The sequence below is a fragment of the Drosophila teissieri genome, chromosome 3R (assembly GCF_016746235.2).
Source record: "Drosophila teissieri strain GT53w chromosome 3R, Prin_Dtei_1.1, whole genome shotgun sequence".
NCBI lineage: Eukaryota > Metazoa > Arthropoda > Insecta > Diptera > Drosophilidae > Drosophila > Drosophila teissieri.
This window is the reverse complement of record NC_053032.1, coordinates 4,116,874-4,144,099: the sequence shown is the minus strand read 5'-3', so window position 1 is coordinate 4,144,099 and position 27,226 is coordinate 4,116,874. Positions and strand designations below refer to the sequence as shown.

The following is a 27,226-nucleotide window of genomic DNA, read 5'->3' as shown; positions in this document are numbered from 1 at the left end:
GGCCGGACTGCTCCCTGATCACCAGTTTGCAATGCCACCGGCATGTTGATACTGGAGACGTTCAAAAAGAAGGAGTACTGCTGCGCTGTTATGATAGACATCAAACAGGCGTTTGATAGAGTCTGGCACCATGGACTCCTTTTCAACATCGAGTCTCACCTTCCCAGTTCCCACTTCGCCTCCCTCAAGTCGTACACGAAGGGATTAGAATTCCAAGTGAGATGCGGATCATCAACCAGCACGCCCAGGCCCACAAGAGCCGGAGTACCTGAAGACAGTGTTCTTGGACCTATCCTGTACGCACAGCAGCATTTCCATCACCCCCTCCCGGAACCTCACATTAGCCATATATGCCGATGACACCGCCTCCCACACCTCCTCACACACAACCTTCGCACTACGAAGGGGAGAATGCCCCCCGTCACACTCAACGTGGAAACCATCCCAACCAAAAACTCTCTAATACACAAAGAATTTAAAATTCCATAGGCAGCAGAGGAGATCTCCCGACCCAGCGAAAGGTACACAAGAAGACTGGACAACCACCCCAACCACCTGGTCATCAACCTCCTAGACAATAGCCAGTCCCTAAGACGCCTGAAGAGGAAACACACGCTTGACCTCCCCCACCAATAGACAACTAAGTTAATTCCGATAAAAATACATTCCATGTACCTCCTAGAAGGAAGAGTATATTCTTGATCAGGATCAATAGGCAAGTCGATCTGGCCATGTGCGTCAGTCCGTCCGTATATTAGATTAGGCATGCAGATTCCAAAGACATAGATGCAGCGCAAGTTGGTTAGCTTATGTTGCCATGCCCACTCTAACGCCCACAATCCGCCGTAAACTGTCACGCTCACACTTTTGTGAAGTTTTTAAATTTTGTTGTATTCTGATTATTTTAGCCCCAGTTTTTACCGATATTCCAAAATATGTATAAATTTTTCGTTCCACTTCCACTACCTGAATAAGGGGTATCTGATAGTAGTAGAACTAGACTAAAGCATTCTATCATGATTTTACATTACTCCTTATAGTTGTAAAAATCATTTTTTATACCCGTTACTCGTATAGTAAAAGGGTATACTAGATTCGTTGAAAAGTATGTAACAGCGAGAAGGAAGCGTTTCCGACCATATAAAGTATATACATATGTATATTCTTGATCAGGATCAATAGCCGAGACGATCGGGACATGTCCGTCTGTCCGTCAAACCGCCCAAAACTGCCACACCCACACTTTTGAAAAATGTTTTGATGTTTTTTCATTTTTGTATTAGTCTTGTAAATTTCTATCGATTTGCCAAAAAACTTTCCAAAAACTGTCAGTGTTAAAGACTCTCCTTCGCACTTCAAGTAGCTGAGTAACGGGTATGAGATAGTTGGGGAACTCGACTATAGCGTTCTCTCTTGTTTTTGTTTTGAAATGAGGAATTAGTTTAAATACCATTTTATTAGGTTTAGATATATTAAATAATTACTATCAAAATATTAAATACAGCAAAAAATTCGAAAATGTTCAACTTTTAAAGCAAAGTGGTATGCAACAAAAATTCATTTTACTTGAGCCATCTGTTCTCTCAGCCCTCGAATGTGACAGCAAACAGAATTAAATAATGTGGAATTTAAAATTTAATGAAAGACACTTTTTCCCTGGACGTCACCCCCCTCTTGACCCTTTACACCACCCATGCACGCAGCGGGTGGTACCTAGAAACGGAAATGCTGAAACAGTGAAATGTTTCACGCCTTCTTTAACAGAATTTATTAAAAAAGTATTACAAAAGTAGTAGTGCAGAGAGATGAATGGAGCGTTCTATACCTAACAGAACATGGTAACCAAAGCACACCCAAAATTGAAAAGCGAGTATGAGCGCTTTTTTCAATAACAACAAAACATGCGAGGAGTCAAATCAAAGCCCAGAAAATTCACGGGCGGTCCGCGGGGAGCTAACGCATCTGTGATACTTTTTTGCTTCGGCAACCAACAACACACCGGCGAGAACAACGGAAAATGCCGTAATAATTGTTGCAAAAAGCAATTAGACAAACTAATAAAGCCAAATCCCCTCAAAAAGGGTCTCCGGTTAGGTGAGGGGCTGTGGCGGGGAAGGGAGAAAAACAGCGAGGCCTCTAGGGTGCGGATGCAGGCGGGAGAGCGAGCGGGACACACCCATAGGCGCAATCCCAAAGCCAAGCCCCCAATGGCGATGGAAAAGCGAGATGGCGATAGTTTCGTAAGCTGTGACGATGTGTTGATGGCGATGCATTCCAGCTGTCGTCGTTGTCGCTGTTTCATTCGTTTGATAGGACACGGAAATAGGAAAACATAGTGGACATATTAGAACCCACACATAGGGGTATCTTCAATACTTAAATGAGTATTTTCATGAATATTTTTTAGCGTACTCGCCCAATTAGCCACTTAAATGGCACATACTTCTATGATTATTGGATAGTTGGATCAATACGGATCACAATATATGTACTTATAATACTCATTTACCTTATTCTTGTTTACAGGTTATGCGAGCCTCCGAGAACGGGTGAATAGAATTCAATGCAACAGCAGTAAGTAGGGAGAGCGGCGCAGAGGTCAATAGAGTGCAAATCAGATTCAAGCACCGCCCATAGGCAAGAAAATCCCTTCATCTGTGCCTTCGTAAAGAAGCATTCTACTTACATACACATAATGTAAGGTTCTCTTCAACAATTGTATTCCCTTTACCTCCTGCACCCTGCTCCATGCCCCTGCCACTGCCCCATGCCATGAGGCAAAGTTCACCGTAATTGCGTTCAAAAGTGCGTGTACTTGGGAATTTTGTATATTTTTCCTGTATGCCGGGAGTGTTACTCTATTGTTGTCGGCTTTTCGCCGCTGCAAATATGTTTTGAAAGCAAAGTCATGCTGGATCACAATAGCCGGTGATATATGTACATATATATGTAGGTACATATATGCCCAGACCTTTCTAATGCTCAAAAATTAGTTTTCTGAAGTGGCTGTTATTTCATCGTATGGATAGGCCAAATTGATATGCCTCACTTGGTAATGAAGTGAGTGGAAAGATATTCGAAAAGAGTTAAGGTTGTGGGGGGCCTAAAGTAAAAGTAGCAAAGGTGAATGAAATTAAAAGTATTTCAAAATGGTTCCTTATCAAAATAGCTACAGATCTAGCAGTACATTAATAAGTACTTTCTACAAAGACTTTTGGCCTCAATGGAAAAGTATTGGTCGATTTCAAAAATTCAAAGTATTAGGACGATCTAAAAAACTGAATGCGTTCCGTTTTCTCCCCTGATAAGAATCTTTTAGCTGGTCGAGCTTCTTCTATGCTGAAACCAAAAAGATTAATCAAACGAAGAATTCTTATCCCTTGATGGTCTGTTAACAAATCTCTATGATGGAAAAGTGCGACTCTAAGATTAAGTGCTCGATTCCTCTGTTTGACTGGCATTTCATTCCGTACAACATTGTATTGCAAGTGGGGTCAAATTATTTTACCCTCCTTTCTATGAATAACCCCTTTCAAACCGCCTCCGCTCCCCAATTACAAGCAATAATAATTTTAATTAAATGCACCGAGACCAAGACAGTTGACCAAAACAAAAGGCAAGCAAACAAAGAGACAGCCCAGCCATGGAAATGAATCCCGAAATGAGTTGCAAACAAATTACGCCGCAGAAATGGGCTCCAGCGGTGACAAATTACAAGGAAACAACCCGACGACGATGGACGATGAGAAATGACGACAAGCGGGCGGGTGGAGGCGCGCAGCGGTGAATGCCAGACAGGGACAGAGGCGGCCGAGCGGTGTGTGCGCGGGAAGGCGACTTACATGTATCTTAATAATATATTTTGCTGAATTTGGTCAGTGGATACTGCAATCTCTTCTCTGTTGCTAAAAAAGGAGAGGTGATGAATTTCGGCCGACATTTAACCCATGCTGCGACCACGTGGTCATTGTTTTGTCTGCATTATGTTTAGAAAACCAGGTTGCGTTTAAACTCGCCAACTTTTATTGCATAATTGCGTATTGTGAAATTGTGAATGAAAACCAGCTGTCTTCCGAATTCCGCCTAAGGCCTCTTTGCACCTTTTGGCACGCGTTGTTCTTTTGCTCCTTTGAGCTCCATCCAACTGTTTCACTTCCGGAGCCGCTACAACTAAAACGAGCCAATGCAGTTCGTACTCGTAATCGTACTTGACCTATAAGTCGCCCCCGCTGACTTGGCCCGCATGCGGCGCTTTTCACATTTCCAGTTTCTCCACTTTGGGTTACTCGTGTTTTTCGCTCAGATTTACATCTGTTTGTGTTTTCCTCCCAATTTGCGACCCTTGTCGATGGGCGGTTTGTTGTCTGGGCCATTTGTGTTATGTCCATTAGCAGCATTTTTGCGGGGTTTTTGTTCAATTAGAAGTTGGCAGTTTCATAAATAGTTTTCACATCATAACGAAGAATTGAAGTATTCCAATAATGACATGCAACCAAATTATTAAAGTTCTAATAGGTGCTGGAATTAATTCGTAGCGTTTTACGAAAGATTTCAATAGCCAACTACTCATTGTCACACATGCAACTAGGGTTGTTGATAATACATACATCAAAATATCAATATATCGATATTTTTTCCTGAAAATGATATATTTATATCGTGATATTTTTTTTGAACAAATATCGATATTGCGATATTTTTTGTTGATATTTTTTTGATATTTTCCCTTCGTTCACTCTGATTTTCAAAGCGATACCGAGTAAAAGTGAACGTGTTAAAATGAACATAAAATCCAATTACACTGATAAAAAAAACGGGACTGCAAAGGGCAAACTCTGCGACCGAATTATTAATACAACTGGAAACTCTTCAAAGTTGTCTTTGCACCTTAAGAAGCCGAATGACAGACACACATATAACACAACGAGTCTTCCTAAAATCACTTAATTCTAAGTACTGGTAGCATTATAATATGAAATTTATATAAACACAACGTGTATTATAAATAGAATATCCATGCATTTAAATAAAAAGAAAGAGAACGCTACAGTGGCCGTTAAGGTGGTAACTATGTCTCTGGAGCCTGTGTGCTTAATCTCAACTTTCTAGCTTTTGTAGTTCCTGAGATCTCGACGTTCATACGGACGGACAGACGCACATGGCCAGATCGACTCGGCTATTGATCCTGATTAAGAATATATATACTTTAAATGGTCGGAAGCACTTTCTTCTCCTTGTTACATACTTTTCAACGAATCTAGTATACCCTTTTACTCTACGAGCAACGGGTATAAAAATAAAGTTAATAAGACACTTTAATTTTATTTATTGTGGGAAAACAATTTTATTAAAATAAAAATATATCAAAAATATCAAATATGTCGATATTTTTTTGTGATATTTTAAATATTATCATCATTTTGTTTTGATAAAAAAAATATCATCGATACGATATTTTTTTAATATCACGACATCCCTACATGCAACTGACTATGAATATCTTTCGTAAAACGCTACGAATTAATTCCAAACCCTAGTAATATGTAGAACTATTAAACATAACACACACATCTATAAAAATGTAATAAGCCAATAAGAAAACAAAAGAGAACGCTATAGCCGAGTACCGACTATCTGATACCCGTTTCCCGTTGCTATGTACATAGTGAAAGTGCGACAACACTGACAGTATTTGGCACAAAGATTTTTGGCAAATCGATCAAAATTTACAAAACAAATAAACAAACTAAAAAATATCAAAACATTTTTCAAAAGTGTGGGGGTGGCAGTTTTGGTCGGTTTGTGGGCGTTAGAGTGGGCGTCTATGTCTTTGGAGTCTACATGCTTTTATAGTTCCTGAGATCTCAACGGACAGACAGACGGACGGACATACGGACATTGATCTTGATCAAGAATATATACTTTATATGGTCGGAAACGCTTCATTCTACCTGTTACATACTTTTCAAAGAATCTAGTATACCCTATTACTCTACGAGTTACGGGTAAAATAGAAAAATAAATTGTGGTAATGTAAATCATTCCATACTTGATATTCCCTTCACGTTCAATCGGTTTCATCGAAATCAAACTGATATTATTATGTAGTAAAGCTATATTTTCTAAGCAAAAAAGTAATCAACAGGAAAAAATCAATATAATGGTGCAAAAGAATAACTGGGAGCCCGCACGGGCTTTCTACGCAGAAAGCGAGATGGCGAAAAGAAATATCAGACACATGACTTTCACGCCGTCATACGAGCAGGTGAAGCCCCAAATGGAACTGATACTATCCTGGCACTATGGTCGCCAGTGGCTGGAGGAACGTGATACCCACAAGATGGAGACCGAGAAGAAGGTAAAGAAGGAGACCAACTTCATTCCACCCAATTATACTAGTTGGCTTGAAAGACGAAGGCTTAAAAAGACTAGGCAGCAGCTGCTCAGATCTTGATGTTTTATTTATGTTCATTAGGTTGTCCAGTTTTTGAATATGTACTTTTGCAAAAATTGTTAATTGTCATCACATTCTGTCTTCTCTTATAAAATTTGTATCTAAATGAGTAAAAATATTTAAAAAAAAAGAACAATATTAAGTAACGTATCGCTTTTAAACATTATACAAGAACGATTCGGTAGAATGATTAAGAAAGCAATCAGGTCAAAGTTGGTTTTTAGATAACACATGTTGGTATTTAATTGATAACACTGAATTAAAAGTAGCGGACCGTTTTACATCGCTTGCTTCATTTAGGGCAGCGAAAACGAATGGTTTTTTTTGGGGTGCTTATGATAAATCTAAATAGGTCAATATAATTAAAGAACCGAATATGAAACGGTTAAGTAAATTTTTTGTGTTTCCTACTATTTTAATCAACAATAAATCGGCCCATTTCTAAGTTATTGATAAAATATACAAATGTTCCTTTCAGGACAACCAACAGTATTCGAACATTATTCATAACCAAGTAGCTCCTGACTCATCACACACAAAGCTTCAGTCCCAGACAGACTCCATCAAAAAACACACAGCACCGACACGACAAGAAAACAATTTCACTCGAGGATGATTTCGAAGATCAAGACCTGGAGCCGTTCTCCGCTGATTCCGGCCAGAGATCACGGGTCAGCGATCCTTCCGCCGGCAGATCGGCCGGAACCCATTCCGGAGCTGTGCGAGGAAAGGCCCGTAATGGGCTGGCTGCTCGGCTGGGAGTATGGGAGGAAGTGGCTGGAGAGGCGCGAGGAGATCCAGAGGCACCGCAACATGGTCAGCAAGTTCGGCAGGATTCCGGCGGACTTCAGCTGGTGGCTCAACCAGCGCAGACCCCTCTTTGTGCGCCTTCAGCGATTCCGGAGCAAGCCCGGACCTCGTCCACGGAAACAAATCACTGCCTTCGAGATGGCCCAGCGGAGGCGTGAGGAGCAGAACCGCAAGCTATTGGAGAGCCAGCCCAAAAACCAGTAAAACACATAATATCCAAGATGCTAATCAAAGAAAAAACCCTGCCAAAATTGTTTAACCAAGCAATTGTAAATATACAACAATAAAATCGTAGTGCAACGATTTCGCTATGATGATGCGCCAATAAACACGGTTAGAATGCTGAATACTTTCTTATTGAATATGGGTAATGTGCTATTACCAATATTGTCATTATATGCTGAATTAGTTTTTGTACATTTTGCACTGAAATGAAAGTACATATGATCAACCTTAAGGTGTGGATATATTCAAGTGAATGGCTAAATGATCACATCGTTTTGTGATTCAAGCACCGGCAAAGATTGATTTTGACCTCGGTAAAAGAAACAAGCTATTAAGAAAAAAAACAATTGATATTATTGGTCCGCAATCAACTGCGATACCAAACCGCATTCGTCCTTCCAATCGATTTTCGGTTATGTCAGTAGGTATTTATTGTATATTGTTTATTGTTATCCTGTTGTCCTTGTGCTTGCAGGGCGAAGTCGCGACATATACTCTGAAAAAACAAAAGCGCAGCATCCCAGAATCCTTGGCCTCAGCCATTTGCTTTTGATTGACTTCACCCGGGGAAATGTCAGCCCCGTAGAACAATGGATTATACTACACCGAAACTATGCATAGCAGTCATCATCGTCATCATCTCCGTCGTTAAAGTTCTCCGTTATCGTCATCAGGGGACGGGTAAGTGAACAATTGGCCTTGCCCTACTCAAGGCTCGTGGATATTTGTGTGCAGTTATACATACTCTTTATTTGCATTTCCGCCTCATTGCGCGCAAATCTTGCTTTACAGATCAGCTTTATTGTGTTCTTGGTGGCTTTTTAGTCAAATCCTTTGTTTTCTTTTTGGCGCGAAAAAACGCGAAAAAATTCGAAATTATTTATAAGGGGCGTTTTCGTCTGCCCACAGCGAACTGCGCATTTAAGTCATAATTTCATCCTACCGTCCATTATTTCTGTTTTAAGGTCTTTTGTTTGACAAGCAACGTTCTACACTGCTACACTTAAATTTCATACGCCTAGAATCACCCATTTAGCTTTTCATTAAGCTAAGAAACTTGGAACGCATTTTCTATTATTTACGCATTTTTTATTATTCATTTATCAGAAAATGTTTGGTCCGAAACGTAATGAAGGGCATTACACGTGCGATTGTCAGTATTTATTGTAGAAAGCGCTACCGTACTTTAATACATCAATTTCTTTCATGTGCAATTTACCACAGTGTCAGCAAATTTCTCCAAGACAAAAGCCAATAATTTTCTAGTAAAATTTATAAAATTGCCTAACCCAATTATTCGGTTACTTATGAAATAGCTAACTGTTTAATAACCATATGTTTTCTTTGTATATAATAACCCATTAATTTTGCGCGAGTGTTCCCTTCCCGCATCAATTCGACATTCACCTCGTGTATTTTCAACAACATTCTAGTTTCAAATAATTTTGGTTTATCTATGCCACGGAGAATCATTTTCTAGCAGCAAAAACGTACTAAATTTCTTCATACTGTTCTACAGCATTCTGCGCATAAATTAATGGAATAGAATATTGTTCATGGTGATGGTTTCATACGGCGTAAATCTATCTGAAAGAAAGGGCTATGAAATGCATTAAGTGGCATGGCATGGAATAGGAGAAAACAATGAAAATCGTGTGCAAAGGGCAAAAGAAAAAGTTCGTTGGCTTATTAAGTGAGTTGTGTGCTTTCCACTCAAACAATTGAGATTAGCCTGCAAGGTAGGCAAAATGAAAGAATAATTAAATAAATGTTTAGATAGTTGCCTATGAAAAAACTTGGTTTTTTAAAAACGATAACTTTCAAAGCAAAAAATGATTTACTGGCTTAGTTTTATGTGCGCTGGCATTTTGTCAAATTCTTGTCAGATGTTAAAAATTAAATCTTATGTCTACAAAAACGGTTCTACTAGTAATAAGCTTTATTCTCCAATAGAGCTTACGTTAAATTAATTATGTGTGTTCTTTTTGTCGTGGTTTTTTTAGTGCCATTCACATCAAATAAGTTGTATTTCATATTTTCATCACCTAATTGGATAATAACATAAACACGTAACACAAATTTTAAAAAAGATATACATATGTACCTTAATTATTATCAAATAGTATGGAACATATGAGACCCAATAAAAACAACAATATCAATTGAATTATAATCGATATGAGCTGCAAGCATAACTGGACCATCTCTCACAAAAAAAAACAAGAGCGAACGCTATAGTCGAGTTCCCCGACTATCTGATACCCGTTACTCAGAAGTGCGAAGGACAACACTGACAGTTTTTGGCGGTTTGTGGGCGTTAGAGTGGGCGTGGCAAAAAGTTTTTTGGCAAATCGATATAAATTTACAAGTCTAATACAAAAATAAAAAAATATCAAAACATTTTTCAAAAGTGTGGGCGTGGCAGTCATGCGCGGTTTGTGGGCGTTAGAGTAGCGTCTATGTTTTTGGAGTCTGTATGCTTAATCTCAACTTTCTAGCTTTTGTAGTTCCTGAGATCTCGACGTTGATACGGACAGACGGACATGGCCAGATCGACTCGGTTATTGACCCTGATCAAGAATATATTATATATACTTTATATGGTCGGAAACGCTTCCTTCTGCCTGTTACATACTTTTCAACGAATCTAGTATACCCTTTTACTCTACGAGTAACGGGTATAAATATAAAAGCACTAAAGTTATACCCTAATTTTCCAGGGAGAAAGCGAACGAAATAACAATTGGATTTGCGGTCAAATAGCCAATAGAAAACCGCAAAAACTAATTACAGCGTCAAAACAGCCACGGATAAAAACAAAATGGCCGTCGGCTGAAGCGGAAATGAGCTTTGCCCACGTGTGAATATGTGTGTGACCACAGAACAGATGCTGATTACGGAGATAATTAATACGGCTAATTAAACAGGCAAATGCAATTCAGCAATTGCACTGCCCAGGTAAAGGGAGCGGAAAGAGTTGGATAACAAGCGAAATTTCAACGGCTCCTGCCACATAAAAGCCAATTAATTATTTTTATGGCTACTCCGGGCCGAGAGCCAACTCCACCAACGGAAGCCACCAGCCGACGTCTTGCCCCTCTCGTTTTCTCTGGGCCCGGCATAATAAAAATTATGGCCTGCGATTTGGCTCACTCAAAACGAAAGCAACCAAAAACTGAATACTCAGTGCGCTGTGCCACTGACCAGGCCAAGAACGCCCTCACCTCCTCGCATCGCAATGCACAGTAAATCCTCGAAAAAGGAAGGTCCTGCTTCCATGCAAGGGCCAAAAAGATGGCGCCGTGCTGCGTACAAAATTGATCAGTGGAGTCCCCGCCGTTTGAACTATGACGCGATATGTCATCATATTTCCTCGTTGCAGTTAAACGGACGGAAGGGGAGTGTTCGGGCCGCAGTGATGGTGGTGCTCCTTGTTTGCCATGCATATTTCTCACTTTGTCAAACCTTTTGTGCACTGCGCAAGGCCGAAACTAAATTGCATTTCAACAGTGAGAGAAAAGAGTGTAAGCTTGAGCAACTATTGCTCGTGCGTTGGAGGAAAATCCAAGTAAGATCCATGTTGTTTTTTGTTTATTTACTTGTTATACTTGGTTACTATTCATTTCTGTTTACCCCGCCTATCTTGTATTTTACCAGTATGATAGGTATATCACAATATATATTATCTATTAGTATATATTATCTCTCTGTGCACAAAACCCTTCCTCGCCTGTCCATTGCCCTCTTCTATTGGTCATTTCGTATTTATAAGTTGAGCTGGACGGCATTTATAGACTGAGCTACCGCAAAATCAATTTCGACCCCAACTCTATTTTGCTTTTTTTGTTTTGGACTTTCCGAAGGCGCCCCAAAGCACGATTGGGTCTTGTTCAGGGCCAGTCCCACAGCTGCGCTGATGCTCATTTTATTGGCCAAGGCAGGGGCCCAAGTAATGGCCGCGCCGCTCTGGCGGATCTCCTTTCCCCTCGCATTTTATGGCGTTCTGGCCGGTTTCGTTTTTGGACCAGACTCCCCTTGAAATTTCTGTTTTGGCTCTGTGTTGGTGGACTTGACAGTGGCATCCTTGACTGAGTCTTGGTTTAGATAGCTTCTGTGGTGTATAAGTAAATACTTAGGCGTAAACGCGTTTCTACTACTTCCCGCTAAGTTTACCCCTACCGAACGGCTGCCATTGCCTACTCCTTTTGAAGAAAAAGAAAGCTTACCCTTGCAGTACTTACATATTTTAACCGTATAAGAACCAGCAAGAACCAAAAAGGTTTATTATTTTCTATTATACCTATAAATAATACTGTCATATTCCTGTGGCATCTATGGCGTCGTCAGATTTTGATCAATTTAAAACCGAAATATATATGGCCATAAGTTTGATGTATACCGACTTCAAACGTTTTTATTTTATTATCTATAGCACCTATATAATCTAGTTTTCCGATCCGATTGCAATTAATACTACCTGCAATAGATAGACTTATTTTTAGATATATGAATGCTACTTACTTAAATGATACTTACTAAGAATACATATACTTTATATAGTCACAAATGTCTCCTGCGTTGCAAACATCTGACTGAAATCAATAAACCCTTTGCAAGGATATAATTAAAGCCACCAGGCGAATCGTGTTAATCGCAATTATTTAGAGTAAAAAGGTATACTAGATTCGTTGAAAAGTATGTAACAGGCAGAAGGAAGCGTTTCAAACCATATAAAGTATATATGTTCTTGATCAGGATCAATATCCAGGTCGATCTGGCCATGTCCGTCCGTCAGTATGAACGTCGAGATCTCAGGAACTACAAAGGCTAGAAAGTTGAGATTAAGCATACAGACTCCAGAAACATTAACGCAGCGCAAGTTTGTCGATTCATGTTGCCACTCCCACTCTAACGCCCACAAACCGACCAAAACACGCAACAAACCACACTTTTGAAAAATGTTTTGATATTTTTTTAATTTTTTATTAGTCTTAAAAATTTTTTGTCAACTTGCAAACGCCTACTCTAACGCCCACAAATTGCACAAAGCTGCCACGCCCACACTTTTGTAAAATGTTTTGATATTTTTTCATATTTTAGTTAGTATTGTAAATATTACTCGATTTGCTAAAAAAACTCTCTCCTTCGCACTTTCACTAGCTGAGTAACGGGTATCAGATAGTCAGGGAACTCGACTATAACGTTCTTCTGTTTTTTTTTTAATTCTTTTTTCCTTTTTCTATCAATATGCCAGAAAAATGTGGAGATTTCTTGTCGTAGTAGTGTTTAATTTGTTTCATTTAATATTAGTTTTTCTCAATTTCTATTGATATTTCAGAAAATGATGAAATTTTTCGTTCGCACTTCCACAAGCTAAGTAACGGGTATCTTATAGCCTGAAAACTCGCCTATGATTCCTCTGTTCATTATAAACTTCATTACCCAAAGGGGCTTACTCGGCAAATCAATTTTTATTTACTCCGAGCACCAACAGTCAGACAGAGCATATATCAATACGATCGCCCCCATAGCGGCTATCCCATGGATTGCCCCCTCACCCGAAAGAGCCCTCGAGTGAAGAATCTCCTTTGGGGGCTGATGGCAAGGCTGAAAACGAAACGTTCCATCACCCATCACCCGGCAGAGTGTTGATGATGGAAAGTGTCCCACTGTGCCGCTACAAAACAACGCCCGAAATGGGAGAGAGAATACAAAAAAACATCGGGGAGAAGATAGAAAGAAGACCCAAATACAAAGGGCTACATAGCATAGAGTGCCTCAGAATCGAGTGAGCCACAACAACAATAAACGCTAATAATGCTTAATCAATGTTACACTTTCCAACAATAAAAAGCAGGGAAACAAAAAGCGAAGGGCCACGAAAACATTGAGTTCAACTTCATTTGTGACATGATTTATGGTCTTTTCATTACTGAAAAACCTCTTCACACCTGTGAAAAATATGTTGAGGCCAAATTAAATGTAATTGAAATCATTTGGAATCGCCAGCAAGAGTCTGGCATGTACATATGTACATATGTACATACATATTTTCTAAGCATCTAAATCGATTTTCAATTTTTCCCGAGAGACAGTCGGGGAATCGGCAATTAAAGAAATTGCTTAACACAATGCGAGGAATTTGTTGCTTACAAATTTTGGTAATGCCTTAGCCGCTCCATTCATTTGCGTTGCGCATTTCTATAATCATTTATCTTATCGATCGCCTCGATTATAAACACCAGCGTGCCGAGATCATAAATTTTCGTCATTGCCGAAATGAGCAGACATGAGATTCCTTGCGTAGATGCGTATATTGCAGAATACGCAATAAGTACGCTCTATGCTTTACAACTCGTAACTTCCGATAGTTATACCCGTTACTCGTAGAGTAAAAGGGTATACTAGATTCGTTGAAAAGTATGTAACAGGCAGAAGGAAGCGTTTCCGACCATATAAAGTATATATATTCTTGATCAGGATCAATAGTCGATCTGGCCATGTCCGTCCGTCTGTCCGTCCGTATGAACGTCGAGTTCTCAGGAACTATAAAAGCTAAAAAGTTGAGATTCAGCATGCGAACTCCAGAGACATAGAAGCAGCGCAAGTTTGTCGATTCATGTTGCCACGCCCACTCCAACGCCCAAAACTGCCACGCCCACAGTTTTAAAAAATGTTTTGATATTTTTTCATTTTTGTATTAGTCTTGTAAATTTCTATCGATTTGCCAAAAAACTTTTTGCCACGCCCACTCTGACGCCCTCACACCGCTCAAAGCTGCCCCGCCCACACCTTTGAAAAAAGTTTTGATATTTTTTCATTTTTGTATTAGTCTTGTAAATTTCTATCGATTTGCCAAAAAATTTTTTGCCACGCCCACTCTGACGCCCTCACACCGCCCAAAGCTGCCACGCCCACTCTTTTGAAAAAAGTTTTGATATTTTTTTATTTTTGTATTAGTCTTGTAAATTTGTATCGATTTGCCAAAAACCTTTTTGCCACGCCCACTCTAACGCCCACAAACCGCCAAAAAGCTGTCAGTGTTAAGGACTCTCCTTCGCACTTCAAATAGCTGAGTAACGGGTATGAGATAGTCGGGGAACTCGACTATAGCGTTCTCTCTTGTTTTTTTTTTTGTATTCATTTTATTTACAATCTGCCTTAATTTGACAATAAGTAAATAAAATAAAAAATAATTAAAATTACAGAGGCAGTTGAAGAGTGGGAAAGCTGAGCCAGACCAAGATTCCATACCTCACTACATGGTCATCAGAAAAGTGTATCTCAAAATATATGGCTTGAGCAAAAAAATTTATTTTCGCGAAAAAAAAACACTCTGCAAAAACACTTTTGATCAATAAATATTATATATTTGAGAAATTGTATATTTAAGATAGAAGCGGACTACAAGATATCTATAGAAGGTGTACCCCAACTCCTTGTAACTCTAATTATCAGAACCCAGTGAGTAAGAAATTAAACTGCCAGCGATGAGGAATGGAACAAGTTGAACACAAAGCTTATGCCGCTGTAGCTGTAATGACTTCCGATAAATCAATTAGTTTCGCAGAAACCCGACTTCTTTGTGTTTCCAACTTTTGTGTCCTTCCACTTGCTCTCCACATGAAACCCCTCTTAGTGGCAGCTGTGTTTCTCCAAGGATGAGGTCTCATCTCCAGGGCTTACCATCGTCCTGCCGCACGTCAAACCACAGGCTCACTTGAAGTCACCGGATTGTGTGGTGCTTTTGGGCGGATCCGGTGGTTTTCGCAGTGCGGTTCGATTCTCGAGAAGTGCGCCCAGCACGAGTTAAAATTTAATTTAGTGAAAATAATTTGTTAGCCGTGCTGCAAAATTGCATAATTGTTTATAGCGGTGGCACGCCACACCACTACATTCTCCCTCTCTCTAAGGAGTGGTTTGCGGCGCCATTTTGAGGCACCATCACATCTGCATATTGGAAAATTATAGCTTTGAGCATCGAGTGCGACGCCTGCCACATCGCGAATCCAAAGCACCGAATGCCCAATGCTCCTCTGCTCCTGACCTTTGTTTGGTCTAAAAGCCTGGCTGCGGCTGCGCAGAACTCCAAAAGCGCGTGGTTCGGCGCATGCTGAGGCGCCATGGGGGGCGATCGTTCTCGACGACGACGACGACGAGGTGACCTCCAGCCGAGTCATTGCGGCAAGGACCTGACTCAAAACTGGCATGCAGGCTGCTAGGCAGCACATACAACAGCTGGAGAGGAGGCCTTGGGTTACAGAGCTGAAGCCCTGAATACTCTGATGCATTTGGGGCACTGGGCTCGATTTATGCTCGTATGCTCTATTTACATGAGACCGTTGGTAAAACTCAATTACAACGAACGAATGACTTAAGAGATTGCTGAATATCGTAATATGATCATATATCCTTGTATAATTATTTGTATTTAATTATTAAAAATATATTTTAAATCTGTATAAGAAATGTCAGTATCAACAACTACGTTCCTCCTTTGCCTCATAAAAAGGGCGTAAAAACACTCGTAGAGTAAAAGTGTATACTAGATTCGTTGAAAAGTATGTAACACGTATAAGCGTTTCCGACCTTAAAATGTCCGTCTCTCCGTCCGTCTGTCTGTCCGTATTAACGTCGAGATCTCACAACGCCCACAAACCGCCCAAAAGCTGCCACGCCCACACTTTTAAAAAATGTTTTGATATTTTTTCGCATTTTTGTTAGTTTTGTAAATATCTCTCGATTTGCCAAAATACTTTTTGCCACGCCCACTCCAACGACCACAAGCCGACAAAAACAGTCAGTGTTGAAGTCTCTCCTTCGCACTTCCACTAGCTGATTAACGGGTATCAGATAGTCGGGGAACACGACTATAGCGTTCTCTCTTGTTTTAAAGTGTTTTTAAGCGAAAGAACGTAGCAAAAAGGAAGTGGGCACCAACGGGCATTTGACATGCTAAAAAACACTTCTGTCACAGCAGCAGTAGCCACTGAAGAGTATCGCATCCAGTCTGTAGAAGCTGGCGCGACCACAAAAGCGTGCCTTGTCCCAACCCCTCCTCCCGCACTGCAAATAATTATTGGATATTACAAAATTTTAAATTCATGCCATGTTTTCTTGGAGCATAACGTAAAAATTTAAAAATAGGTTTTAAATTTAATTGCAAAAACATTAACCGTCTTACAAATATCTAGTAGTTTCTTAAAAATCGAAGCCTACAAATAATACACGAATAAAGGATTTGTCCAGACAAGGAAACGTTTTTAACAGCATTTTAAGTTTTGCGAAGCATGTTCCACTCCCTCTGCTTTCAACAAAGACGTCGGTTTGGTTTTCTGGGTTCGCAAAACTCAGCGCTGCATGCGCCGCGGCAATTATTTTGCTGCCATAAACGCAATACGGTGATGTTCGTATCTTTGATTGCTACCGCAAATGGCGCACAGTAGCTGAAAACCAATTCGGCTATTTAATTTCAATTTTAGTACAGGCTTTAATGTGCACTACAAGACAGTGGCAGCGATTAAAGCGGCTTTACTTCTTATAGTTTGTGCTAATTAAGTTAGTTTAATGTTTTCTATGCGTATGCCTTTCTCCGAGCTTTAGCAATAATATTTAATGATTTTGTTTATAATATAATACAAAAGTATTTATTTACACGTCAACGTATTTATACGTCCACGGATAATATTCTAAAAATATGTATTCCCCTCTCCGAGCGTTAGCTATAATATTTAATCTTTAATTAAAAAAAAACAAGAGACAACGCTATAGTCGAGTTCCCCGACTATCTGATACCCGTTACTCAGCTAGTGAAAGTGCGAAGGAGGCTCTTCAACACTGACAGTTTTTGGCGGTTTGTGGGCGTGGCAAAAAGTTTTTCTGCAGATCGATGGAAATTTACATTACTAACAAAAAAATATCAATACATTTTACAAAAGTGTGGGCGTGGAAGCTTTGGGCGATTTGTGGGCGATAGAATGGGCGTGGCAACAATTTTTTTTGCAAATCGAGAAAAATTTACAATACTAATAAAAACTGAAAAAATATAAAAACATTTTTTAAAAGTGTGTGCGGTTTTTGGTGTTAGAGTGGACGTTAGAGTGAACGTGGAAACATAAATCGACAAACTTGCGCTGCGTATATGTCTCTGCATTCTGTATGCTTAATCTCAACTTTCTAGATCTCAGCGTTTGAGATCTCAGCGTTCATACGGACGGACAGACGGACATGGCCAGATCGACTCGGCTGTTGATCCTGATCAAGAATATATATACTTCGGAAAAGTTTTCTTCTGCCTGTTACATACTTTTCAAGGAATCTAGTATACCCTTTTACTCTACGAGTAACGGGTATAAAAAAACAAAAAAAAAGTACAGATACAGAGGATCGACGGAAAGATCGTTTCAGTAAGGTTTATCCTTTTGCATCCTCTAGAGACATAAACTTTGAGTTAAGCTTTGAAATCAGCGACGTTACTATTCGACGACGACTACTGAATGAAATATTAAGTGCCCACGAGCAAAGCGGTTAAGAATTGGTTCACCCATAATGAAATAGACGTAATGCCCAGCACAATCTCCCAACCTAAAACCGATCGAAAACCTGTGGGGCGACATTAAACATTGTCGAAGAACTCCCCGACTTCTAAAGCTCAGCCAAGTTGGCAGGATGCATTGGGGCAGATGCCCCCCAAAGAAAAATTGAAACATTTGTTGAATGGTTTGAAATTAAATACCTAATGATATACATAAATTTTTGCCATTAAAAGTGTAAATCATGGTTTAATCATAGATTAAACACAGGTCATAAGCACTGTTATTTCAATAAACACAGTTGTAGTCCTGTTCCGGAATACTTCCATTAAAACCCATCCAGAAGCATTCCACGAAACAGTTTCACAGTAACTTCTTATTACTTTAACACACTATTACCGATAACAATCGAATAGATTATTTTGGGCTTTTCCACAACACATATAGATTCATTCTAGGAAAACACAACTTGCAAAAGAACTTCTTCCGACCTTCACGTAAGAGAAGAAAAGTCATCATAGTGAAGGAATATGATTTAACCATACTAACTCCGCCCAAAAAAGTTCGCACCGTTGTGATCTTGCTTATACTAACTAAAATCAACTATCCGATTTCTTCTGTGTATAGAAATATTGAACAGACTGGAATTAACTCCAATTCCAGTCTGCAATTCGGCATATTTTTAATTGAAAATTTGGTTTGCGGGCAAAAGCTTTAATAAATGTAATCGAAATCACACATCTGTCGCATAAAACATCGGTAGACATTCATTAGATTATTTTCCGAGCGCCGTCTGGTAACTCTAAAAATACGGGCACGCCTATCGATAACGCGACCGTCCCCACGTATCGAAACATCGATTGGCCACAGCTGCTTGTGAATGAAAAAAGCGTAAAATTGAAACGTAAAACAAATTCGCGAAAAACCATTGCCGCTCACCCGGCAGAATCACAGGCCTGTAAACCGTTACAAAAGCGGGGAGCGAAGAGGCCAGGAGGCCCAAGCAAAGCCTGCCAGGACAAAAACGAGTCGCTCGTCCTTCCCACCGGCACACAATGGAGCTACTGTAGTGTGTGTGTGCGGGCGTGTGTGTGTGTGGTAGTAGTAGTGGGCGAGTGCGTGTAGTAGTAGTACGACGAGTGTTGAGGCGACGGGGAAAACAAAAAGAAATCTAGTTTTTGCTCAAGACTACGGCTGGAAACCCGGCAGGGATGAATGCGTAGATGTGAGGTGCGATAGCAGATGAGCTACACCTCTTCCCGGTGCTGGAGGCAGTGTATCCAACCGGAGAAGCTGACGGACACTAGGCTAGCGGGGCAGAAATACGGCCTCAACACTAATCCGTTTCCGTAATGCTGCTGGCCGCAGCCGGTCTGCCGGCCTACGACGCCGGAAAGCTGGCTAGCAATGCCGGATCCGGCTCCAGCAGTGTGGGCTCCGGCGGAGTGGGTACGCCCACAGCGTCCGCCTCGCGTCCTAGTGCCGCTAGTGCCCTGATGAAGACCCTGTCTGTGCGCCTGCATCGGGGCACCGAGTTCATTAAGGACACCGTTCAGAAGGCCCTGGTCATGTCTGCACCTACGCCTGTGACCCCAGCTACAGGTCCTGCGCCCAAGATCGTGGACCCCAGCCTAAAGCGGAAGCTAAGCGGCGCTGGCGGGCTGATGGGCTGCAGCACCATTAGCAGCACTACCTCATCTATCCCCGGCAGCTCGAGAAGTTACCACTATGTCCCAACCAGTCAGGTGTCTTCGTCACAGGTGCTTCCATTGCCCAGTCAAGTGCCCACAGCCGCCTTTCTGCGCACCTACACAGTAGCTCCCACAGCACTCCATCGATCTACCGCCGCTCGCAAACGGAATCCCAGCACTGACAGCCTGCTTATGGACCTGTGCCTCTTTAAACCCATTCGGCCTATGCCCATAACGCCAATAAAAATGTAAGTACTCTTCGATATTCAAAACCAATTCTTTTTGAGAAATTAATACTTTTACTATTTTAAAAACCAAGAAGTTTTGCAGTATAAAAATGTACACTTGGTCATACAAAATTTAAAAAAAAAAAGTTCGTTTGGACTGCCAAAAAACTTCACTCCGTATGATCCTCATGCGTCCGTACTTTTGAATTTATATTTGAGCTTTAAACTAACATTAAAAGAAACAGAAAACCACATATAATATATAAAAAAGCTTATCAACAATGACCGAAAACCTTTACTTACGTGTTGTATCGTTGATAGCCACAAGTTCCGCGGCTTTGAAATCAAAAAACCAAAATTTGTACTAGCTGCAAATGCAGACAGCGAAGAAGATGAGGACGACGAAGAGAATGCGGTCCACAAGCCAAAGCTCAGGTAAGTTTCCAGTATAACATTCAAATGGTAACTGTCTAATGTATGTCTTCGCATAGCAATTTGTCATTGCCAACAATTAATGGGTCGGCCTTTGTTCCGATGTCCTATATAGCAACCACCAACACCGCCATTAACGCAACTACTAACACCACCAGCAGGAGCAGATCCCGCTCCCACAACGCACGCACCTCAGGCTCTGCAGAGGCCATTACCAAGCCGAAGCGTCGTCGTCGCGCTCCCATGCTCACGCCCAAGAGACGACGCAAGGCGCTGGATGCGGAATTAAAAACTGCAGCAGATAGAGGAACTGAAGACAAAACTCCTGCCAAGCGCAAAGCGACGGCAGCGCGTGGAGACTCCAAGCGCACTCATGAAGAACCGATCACGTCTCCTACGACAGCGGATCCAATTAAATCTCCAGTAGCGAAAAATGCTCCGACCAAGCGCAAATCATTCTCTAGAAGTGAAGCTATAAAACGTAGTCGTGTAGCTTCTGTGCAGAATGTCACTGTTCTCAGAGCGACATCCGCCTCCTCAGCAGATTCAATTCGTAAGACCGCAACAAAGCGTAAGGCAGCTAATAAAAAAGCCGTCACGTGCAGTCGAGGTTCCACAGCCTTGTCTGCGCGTCCTTCCCCGCCAATGACACGTCAGCGGGCCCGTCAGCAGATCTCCGCCAGCAAATAAAGTTAAAAAAAACTTGGATGTTCGCTCATTGGAATGTAAGCCAATATGGCAAAAGCTAGAAAAACAACAATAGAAAAAAGTCGGGTAAGAGATTCGGTATGATCTAAGTCTTTTGGTTCTAGTTACTGTTTATGTGTACGTACACATATTTTTTTTGAAATAGGAAGACATGTAAGATAAGTCAGTAATCATGTAAAGTACACGTAGTTCAACTCTTTTTGGAGTTGAGAGAGTATGAGTACATGAGTTTCATCAAGCAACTATAATTTGTTTGCGTACACGTTTTACAAATTTCTGGCTTGGTCTTTAAGACTGATAAAACAAAAAGCATCCGCTACGAATAAAATATGATTCAAAAAGATATTTGCGAAAAAAATTTTAGCAACCTTTGTCTAACCCTCATTAAGCAAAAAGTATTAAATGTATAAAGTAGTGTATGTATAAACTAGTTCATTTAAGTCATTCCTGATAATAATGTTTCAACCAAAACTGTTTGTCAACATATTGATATGTTAATTATTACCCGTTTCTTTCAATGGATGTACAAACAACGTTTTCGGTTCGCTTAATTTATGTGCTTGCCTTTAAGGCGGGTTAGTAAAGATGTATGGAAAGAACAAGATGATAAAAAATCGCCACAACTACAATTACTTTTCCTACTTTAGTTAAGTTTGTTACAATTTATGGCTCAGAGACAAAGTACACACACATACTAGTATAAATACATACATGTACTTCTAACTTTACCTAAACATACGCTCCATCTGTAAGAACAGCAATGACATAAAAATATAGAAAACTATATATATAAAACATGCCGGTCAAATCAACTGTGTGTTGTGATATGAACTAATTTATGAAACCATAGAAAAGACAAGCAGAACCCCATTAAATTTAGTTGCTTGACTCAGACAACACCGAAAACCCCAACCACAATTTAATCCCTTTATATCATTAAGAAGTAGAAGTTGGAAAATTAAAATTTGCAAACTCCAAAATGTTTAAACATTTGTCCTAGGCTAAGGACTATTACAAGCGATTCCAAACGAAAGCAAAATTACTTAAACACAGAGCGAGTTTTATGCGTCAATAAAAATAACTACAAATTAATTAAATTGGTAATTTATTATTTAAAGGATTTTATGGAACTAAACGTAAGCCATCGTCTTACAGATACATCTGTCCACTCATCATCAGTTTTCTAAGTTTCGATTTGCTCTTACTTAACCCTATTCATAATTTATTACTTTATTGCAATGACAACGAATAAACTTTCTTCGGGTATAACATATTTATTCCATCGTTTACATTTTGGTGGGCATAATGTTCCACAGGTCTTGTAATTTGTAGCCATCCCTAATGGGCTCCATGGCAAAGCCCAGTTCCTTGCAGTATAGCGGATCTCTCTCACCCTGACTGGAAACCATTCCCAAACAGCCTTCGGCGAGGTAGCTGTTGAGCTTAGTATTGATCTCCCGCTCCTGTCGCTCGTCCAGCTCCTCAAAGGTGTCCACCTTGAACTGGGAGGTTTGTGCAACTTCCTCGTCGGCCGCTTCCAACCGCCGACGGGCGTCGTGGGCATTGTATTGGATGCCAAAGTTGGCCTGCTCGCCATAAATCGTGTGCAGCGAGCAAAGCTCATTATACAACTCGTTTAGACGCTCGGCAGGATCGACGCGGAATCCGAGTACATATCCTCCTCCCGTTTCCGCTGTTTGGATTACCAAAGCAGGTCCGTACTTAGACTCCCGAACGCGAAGCTGTAATGGGAAGTTGCTTGTGAGTTTATAATGGATATTTGAAACGTAGTATCGTTTCGCAGTCTATATAGATTACACTTTCAATTTGTAAATATGGCAAACTGATGTTGAAGGTTTCGTTGGCGTCTGCAAACCACACCAGTCGAATATTGGTTACCACAAAGCTGCCCAGGTTTCCCTGATCGCTGGACAAATTCCACACACCCTGCACATGGCTAAAGACCTGTTCATCTGGTAGAATAACCAATTGACCCGCTTGAACGATGGCTCCGCGCAGCTTCAGGTCGCGGTAGAGATAAGTACGTTGATATAGGCTAAGTAAAACATCAATTTTAAACACATTTTTGTATCCAGATTTTGATCCAGATTTCACTCACTGGTAGACATCAAACACGCTGGCGAAGATCGGCTCATCCCGACGCGACGTTTCCCCAGATACGTCGGTGAAAAGAAACTCAAAGCGAGTCTCATTGCTTATTGCCAGGATGTATAGGGCCTGGCTGGCTATCCTTGCTTTGGAGTGCATATGAACTATCCGAGTGTTGGTGTTGCCAATCCGAGCATACCCAATGGCTTCTTAGTGAAATTCAATTTCAAGTTCATTGCAGGGTAACGAGAACTGTACGCACTTACATAAATTGTATTTCTTGTGGACCAGCGAGTGCCATATAATCCGCAAATTGGTTACCATCAGACGACCCGTGTCCCCCGGATTTCCTTTGCTGTCTTCGATGTGGTAAATGTAATCGAGTACTCGTTCTCCGCTCCGCAGGTTTTTGTGTCTGAAACGTATTTCTCCAATTGAGGATCCAAAAACCAATTTTATATGCGTTTACGTACAGTTGGGGTACATCGAATTTGACCTCCTTGTCCTCCCAGAGCAACTGCAGCAGGGGCTGTCGGTTTAATTCGATCGGAGCTATCGACTTAAACATTTTTTCTAGACCACTAACGGCTTTGTTTGGGTATTACCACCACTTCTAAAACGGTTGCTAAGCGACCTTTAGTCCAGGAGGCAATTCCAAAACCGACAACCCAAAAACGAACCAATTTCCCAAGCCGAAGACGAAATGCTTAAACCAAAAGTCAGACAGCTAATCGAAAATCGAAGTACTCATCGAAGAGTAAGGGCATGCCAGAATTGAAATTGCCGAGGCGTAACATTGCAGCCAAAAAGCATTGTTTGTCTTTGGTTAACTAATTTTTAATAGTTTAGATAACCGCTCTTGGGAAAAAAGGTTTCCGATGAACCTCTTTAACTTAAAATCAAATCTTGACATTAGGTAATACATATAAAAAAATTCCTGGCTTTATTTAATTGTTCATCCTATCATAGAAAAAGTCCAACTAATATCATTAGTTGCCGTTGGCTTTCTGTTGTTTATATAAACACAATTTTTTAATTTTTTAAATACGTATGTAGTATATTTCACTAACGTAGAATTTAGGAGTATAACTAATGCTTCGCTTATTAAAGTACAAAAACGTTCAACTGATGCGTTTATGCTTAGACTATATGTCAGATTTTTCACCTTCGTTAGAGAAGGACAAAGAGCTATAGCTTATAAACAGTTAGCAACGTTAACTGCTGGAAATGTTTTTCTTTCTTTTTTATAGTGTCAATATCGCAAATGGTAGGTGAGAGCATAAAAGCAAAAGGCACCTTTACAGAATACCAAAACAACAGAAGTGAACATAAATAGATTGTATTTACACTTTATGATTTGGGTCACCGACTCACATAATGATCTGCGGTTCTGGGACACTGGCCGCAATGCTTTTATGGGGCAAGACTTGACCTCCATTAATGTAGAGCTCATCTTTCACGATTACATCCTCGCCTAGCACGGTGATGCCTTCGATGCGAACCCAACGGCCAACCGTAGAACTCCAACCGACGATGCAGGAGTCCAGCCACGAGTGTGAGTGAACGATGGCGCCTTTGAGGATGGTCGAGCGCTTAATGCAAACGCCATCCTCGATAACCACGTCCGGTCCAATAGTTACATTAGGCCCTATGCGACAACCCTCACCAATCTTGGCCGTGGGATCCACTAACACGTTGCCCACCACTCCAGGCCCTGTGTACAGCTTGGGAGATTGCTTCTGGCGCAGCGAGCTTAGATAGAGACACATTCCTGAAATAAAATTCAGTTAAAATAGAATGGCGCAATAAGTAAAGCGATAAAGTCGGGATTTTCACTCCCATTCAATGGCTTTCATTTTCAACACTCCATTGTTAACTGAAATGAACATATAAGAAGCAGACTAGTGCTAAGATAGTTCACATATTTCGTTTCAGTTACTTAGATCTTTAATACAACAACAAGAAATATGATTGCGACAGCAATATATTTTCGCGCAAAATATTTTATCTTCGCACATGTATTCATCGAACCCATCAAACCATTCACTCTTCCACTCGGTTTCTCCTAGCGCCCACTATCAGCCTAATGACCCTCCCTTTATTTAAACAGAAATCGCTCTGTCAAGCATTTAGCTATAGTTCCAGGAAACTCAAAAATAGATAAAGGCAAAAGCCGGGTAGTTAAAAAAGGCAAAGCACAATTAACAACGACATCCACGTTTGCTTTCAAAGCGATAAGACCAATTAGGCAATCAAGATTGAGCGAGCGAATGATTGAGTCAGTCGTACCGGTTAGAAAGTCTTTTGGTTGTCCGATGTCCATCCAGAATCCAGTTAAATCCATTGCATACAACTCCTGTTGCTGCGCCATTGCAGGGAATACCTCTTTCTCTATTGATGTGGGCCTAACTTCGATCCGGTCAAGCACGGAGGGATTAAAGATGTAAATGCCAGCATTTATCTTATTGCTAACAAACTCCTGTGGCTTTTCAATAAAGTTTTTAATGCAGCCGTTTTCATCGTAGAGCACAACTCCGTATTTTGATGGTTCTTCGACTTTTGTGACAACAATTGTGCCTTCTTTTCCGTGGTTACGATGGAATTGCACTAGTTGCTTGAAAGGAAAATCGCAGATAACGTCAGAATTAAGCACGAAAAATGGTTCTGAACTGGCTGCTAAAATAGTTTTAGCTAGGGCTAGAGGTCCAGCTGTTCCCAAGGGTTCCGTCTCGTGCGAGAAGATCAAATCCACGCCCAGTTTCTTGGCTTCGACTTTTAGCTCTTTTTCCATTTGCTCGGCTCTATAGCTGACGGCTAAAATAACCTGCAAGAAAAAAGTATGCATCATTTTGGGTATATACAATCCAGGATTTCAAAAAAAGAAAGAAACAACGAAAATGAGTTGCTTCTAATCGTATTACGTAACGTCTTTCCTAATTTTGGCTCAGGAAAACAATATGCAACAAGATCAACCGTTTTTTAAATATCTATACTAGTTTTAAATAACCGTTGTATATATAGTATGATTTGTCATATTTCCTAAGTAATGCGGCGGTTTCGGACTCTGTTTTAAGAAACATTAGTCTATAAACTGGGTTTACCTGACGACATCCCGCATCGACGAGTGCCTCCAGTTGGTGTAGAAGAATCGGCTTATTGGCAAACTCCACCAGTGGCTTAGGAGTGCTGAGGGTCAGGGGTCGAAGCCGGGTCCCATAACCACCGACAAGAATCAACGCCCTCGTCCCGTTTCCCACAGATGGATTTCCACACATCACTTCTCCGCTTCCGTACCGTTCTCCGGTTAATATCGTCAGTAAGCAAGCGACACGTCAGACCTCAAAGCTCTCAAGACTTCTCCGCGCAACGAGATTCCGATTCGGCGGACCAACAACTGCAATCGACGAAGGCGAATGAGTAACTTAGTTGGTTATGTTTAGTTTCAGTTTACTCTATTTGTTTCGCTATCTATTTACTTGTTGTTTTTTTTTTCGTCTTTTTTTGTGATAAGAACCTTTGTGCTAATGGTTGGATGCACTTTCCTATACCCGAACTCCAATATGAGATTTTGATAGATCTAAATGGTCGTTTTACAAGGATTAGTATAATTGAACTGATCAATGAACATTAAGGTTGTTCCTTTTTCTATAATTATTTGTTTTTTAAGTAAACTCGCCGCATAGAAAAGTAAATAAAAACCGAGCTGGCAATGTAGGGATGACACTATCGAAAGATAGTGATGATTACAATTAGTCTCAGTTGGAGTTGTGCTAATACGCGAAATCCACAGAACCATTTTTGCCTAATTAATTAAACTTCTTCATAATAACAGTATAATTTGTTAAAGAGGTTTTGTTTGTTGTCAAATTGTGGAATCTTATTGAAATCTAATTTTATTTTAAACTAAATGTGTGGGAATAACAAATGTATGAAAGGAGCAAAACGATTTTTAATAAAACACGGTTCCAATAACCGTTTTGGGTATTCCCTGACTTTCTAAAAATTTCACAAAGAATTTGAATGTACTTAACTAGTGCG

General features: G+C 40.5%; 5 protein-coding genes across 6 annotated transcripts; 3 read left to right on the top strand and 2 right to left on the bottom strand.

Annotated features, from left to right (window-relative positions):
• The first annotated feature begins 6,060 nt into the window (after nucleotides 1–6,060).
• On the top strand, nucleotides 6,061–6,513 carry LOC122621129. The gene has a single exon (XM_043798889.1). The coding sequence runs from the start codon at nucleotides 6,161–6,163 to the stop codon at nucleotides 6,452–6,454; it is 294 nt and encodes a 97-aa protein (XP_043654824.1). The 5' UTR covers nucleotides 6,061–6,160; the 3' UTR covers nucleotides 6,455–6,513.
• Nucleotides 6,514–6,969: 456 nt separating this feature from the next.
• Nucleotides 6,970–7,593, top strand: LOC122621128. The gene has a single exon (XM_043798888.1). It carries the CDS (start codon nucleotides 7,067–7,069, stop codon nucleotides 7,466–7,468), a length of 402 nt encoding a protein of 133 aa, XP_043654823.1. The 5' UTR covers nucleotides 6,970–7,066; the 3' UTR covers nucleotides 7,469–7,593.
• An 11,245-nt stretch (nucleotides 7,594–18,838) lies between these two features.
• On the top strand, nucleotides 18,839–22,171 carry LOC122619561. The gene is made up of 3 exons (XM_043796573.1): nucleotides 18,839–19,960; nucleotides 20,261–20,374; nucleotides 20,431–22,171. The coding sequence occupies exons 1-3, from the start codon at nucleotides 19,374–19,376 to the stop codon at nucleotides 21,059–21,061; spliced, it is 1,332 nt and encodes a 443-aa protein (XP_043652508.1). The 5' UTR covers nucleotides 18,839–19,373; the 3' UTR covers nucleotides 21,062–22,171.
• Nucleotides 22,172–22,283: 112 nt separating this feature from the next.
• LOC122619562 (Bardet-Biedl syndrome 5 protein homolog) lies at nucleotides 22,284–23,816 on the bottom strand. Its single transcript, XM_043796574.1, has 5 exons — nucleotides 23,662–23,816; nucleotides 23,455–23,603; nucleotides 23,199–23,394; nucleotides 22,898–23,135; nucleotides 22,284–22,821 (listed from the first exon to the last, which is right to left on the bottom strand). Exons 1-5 carry the CDS (start codon nucleotides 23,754–23,756, stop codon nucleotides 22,366–22,368), a joined length of 1,134 nt encoding a protein of 377 aa, XP_043652509.1. The 5' UTR covers nucleotides 23,757–23,816; the 3' UTR covers nucleotides 22,284–22,365.
• Nucleotides 23,817–24,511: 695 nt separating this feature from the next.
• LOC122619563 (mannose-1-phosphate guanyltransferase beta) lies at nucleotides 24,512–26,906 on the bottom strand. 2 transcript variants are annotated; one of them, XM_043796576.1, is made up of 4 exons: nucleotides 26,665–26,906; nucleotides 26,290–26,582; nucleotides 25,478–26,012; nucleotides 24,512–24,959 (listed from the first exon to the last, which is right to left on the bottom strand). In XM_043796576.1, exons 2-4 carry the CDS (start codon nucleotides 26,461–26,463, stop codon nucleotides 24,559–24,561), a joined length of 1,110 nt encoding a protein of 369 aa, XP_043652511.1. In that variant the 5' UTR covers nucleotides 26,464–26,582; nucleotides 26,665–26,906; the 3' UTR covers nucleotides 24,512–24,558. The 2 variants fall into 2 exon arrangements, with proteins under 2 accessions (XP_043652511.1, XP_043652512.1); XM_043796577.1 differs by having other exon boundaries at nucleotides 26,703–26,906.
• Nucleotides 26,907–27,226: the final 320 nt, after the last annotated feature.

Coding starts and splice junctions, on each gene's coding strand:
- LOC122619562 (XM_043796574.1), bottom strand. CDS start 23,756: ATGTTTAAGTCGATAGCTCCGATCGAATTAAACCGACAGCCCCTGCTG. Junction 23,604..23,661: donor AAATTCGATGTACCCCAACT/GTACGTAAACGC, acceptor AATACGTTTCAG/ACACAAAAACCTGCGGAGCG. Junction 23,136..23,198: donor AGCGTGTTTGATGTCTACCA/GTGAGTGAAATC, acceptor TGTTTTACTTAG/CCTATATCAACGTACTTATC.
- LOC122619563 (XM_043796576.1), bottom strand. CDS start 26,463: ATGTGTGGAAATCCATCTGTGGGAAACGGGACGAGGGCGTTGATTCTT. Junction 26,013..26,289: donor TCGATGCGGGATGTCGTCAG/GTAAACCCAGTT, acceptor TTTTTCTTGCAG/GTTATTTTAGCCGTCAGCTA. Junction 24,960..25,477: donor ACCAAAAGACTTTCTAACCG/GTACGACTGACT, acceptor ATTTTATTTCAG/GAATGTGTCTCTATCTAAGC.
- LOC122621128 (XM_043798888.1), top strand. CDS start 7,067: ATGATTTCGAAGATCAAGACCTGGAGCCGTTCTCCGCTGATTCCGGCC.
- LOC122619561 (XM_043796573.1), top strand. CDS start 19,374: ATGCTGCTGGCCGCAGCCGGTCTGCCGGCCTACGACGCCGGAAAGCTG. Junction 19,961..20,260: donor CCCATAACGCCAATAAAAAT/GTAAGTACTCTT, acceptor TATCGTTGATAG/CCACAAGTTCCGCGGCTTTG. Junction 20,375..20,430: donor GTCCACAAGCCAAAGCTCAG/GTAAGTTTCCAG, acceptor GTCTTCGCATAG/CAATTTGTCATTGCCAACAA.
- LOC122621129 (XM_043798889.1), top strand. CDS start 6,161: ATGGTGCAAAAGAATAACTGGGAGCCCGCACGGGCTTTCTACGCAGAA.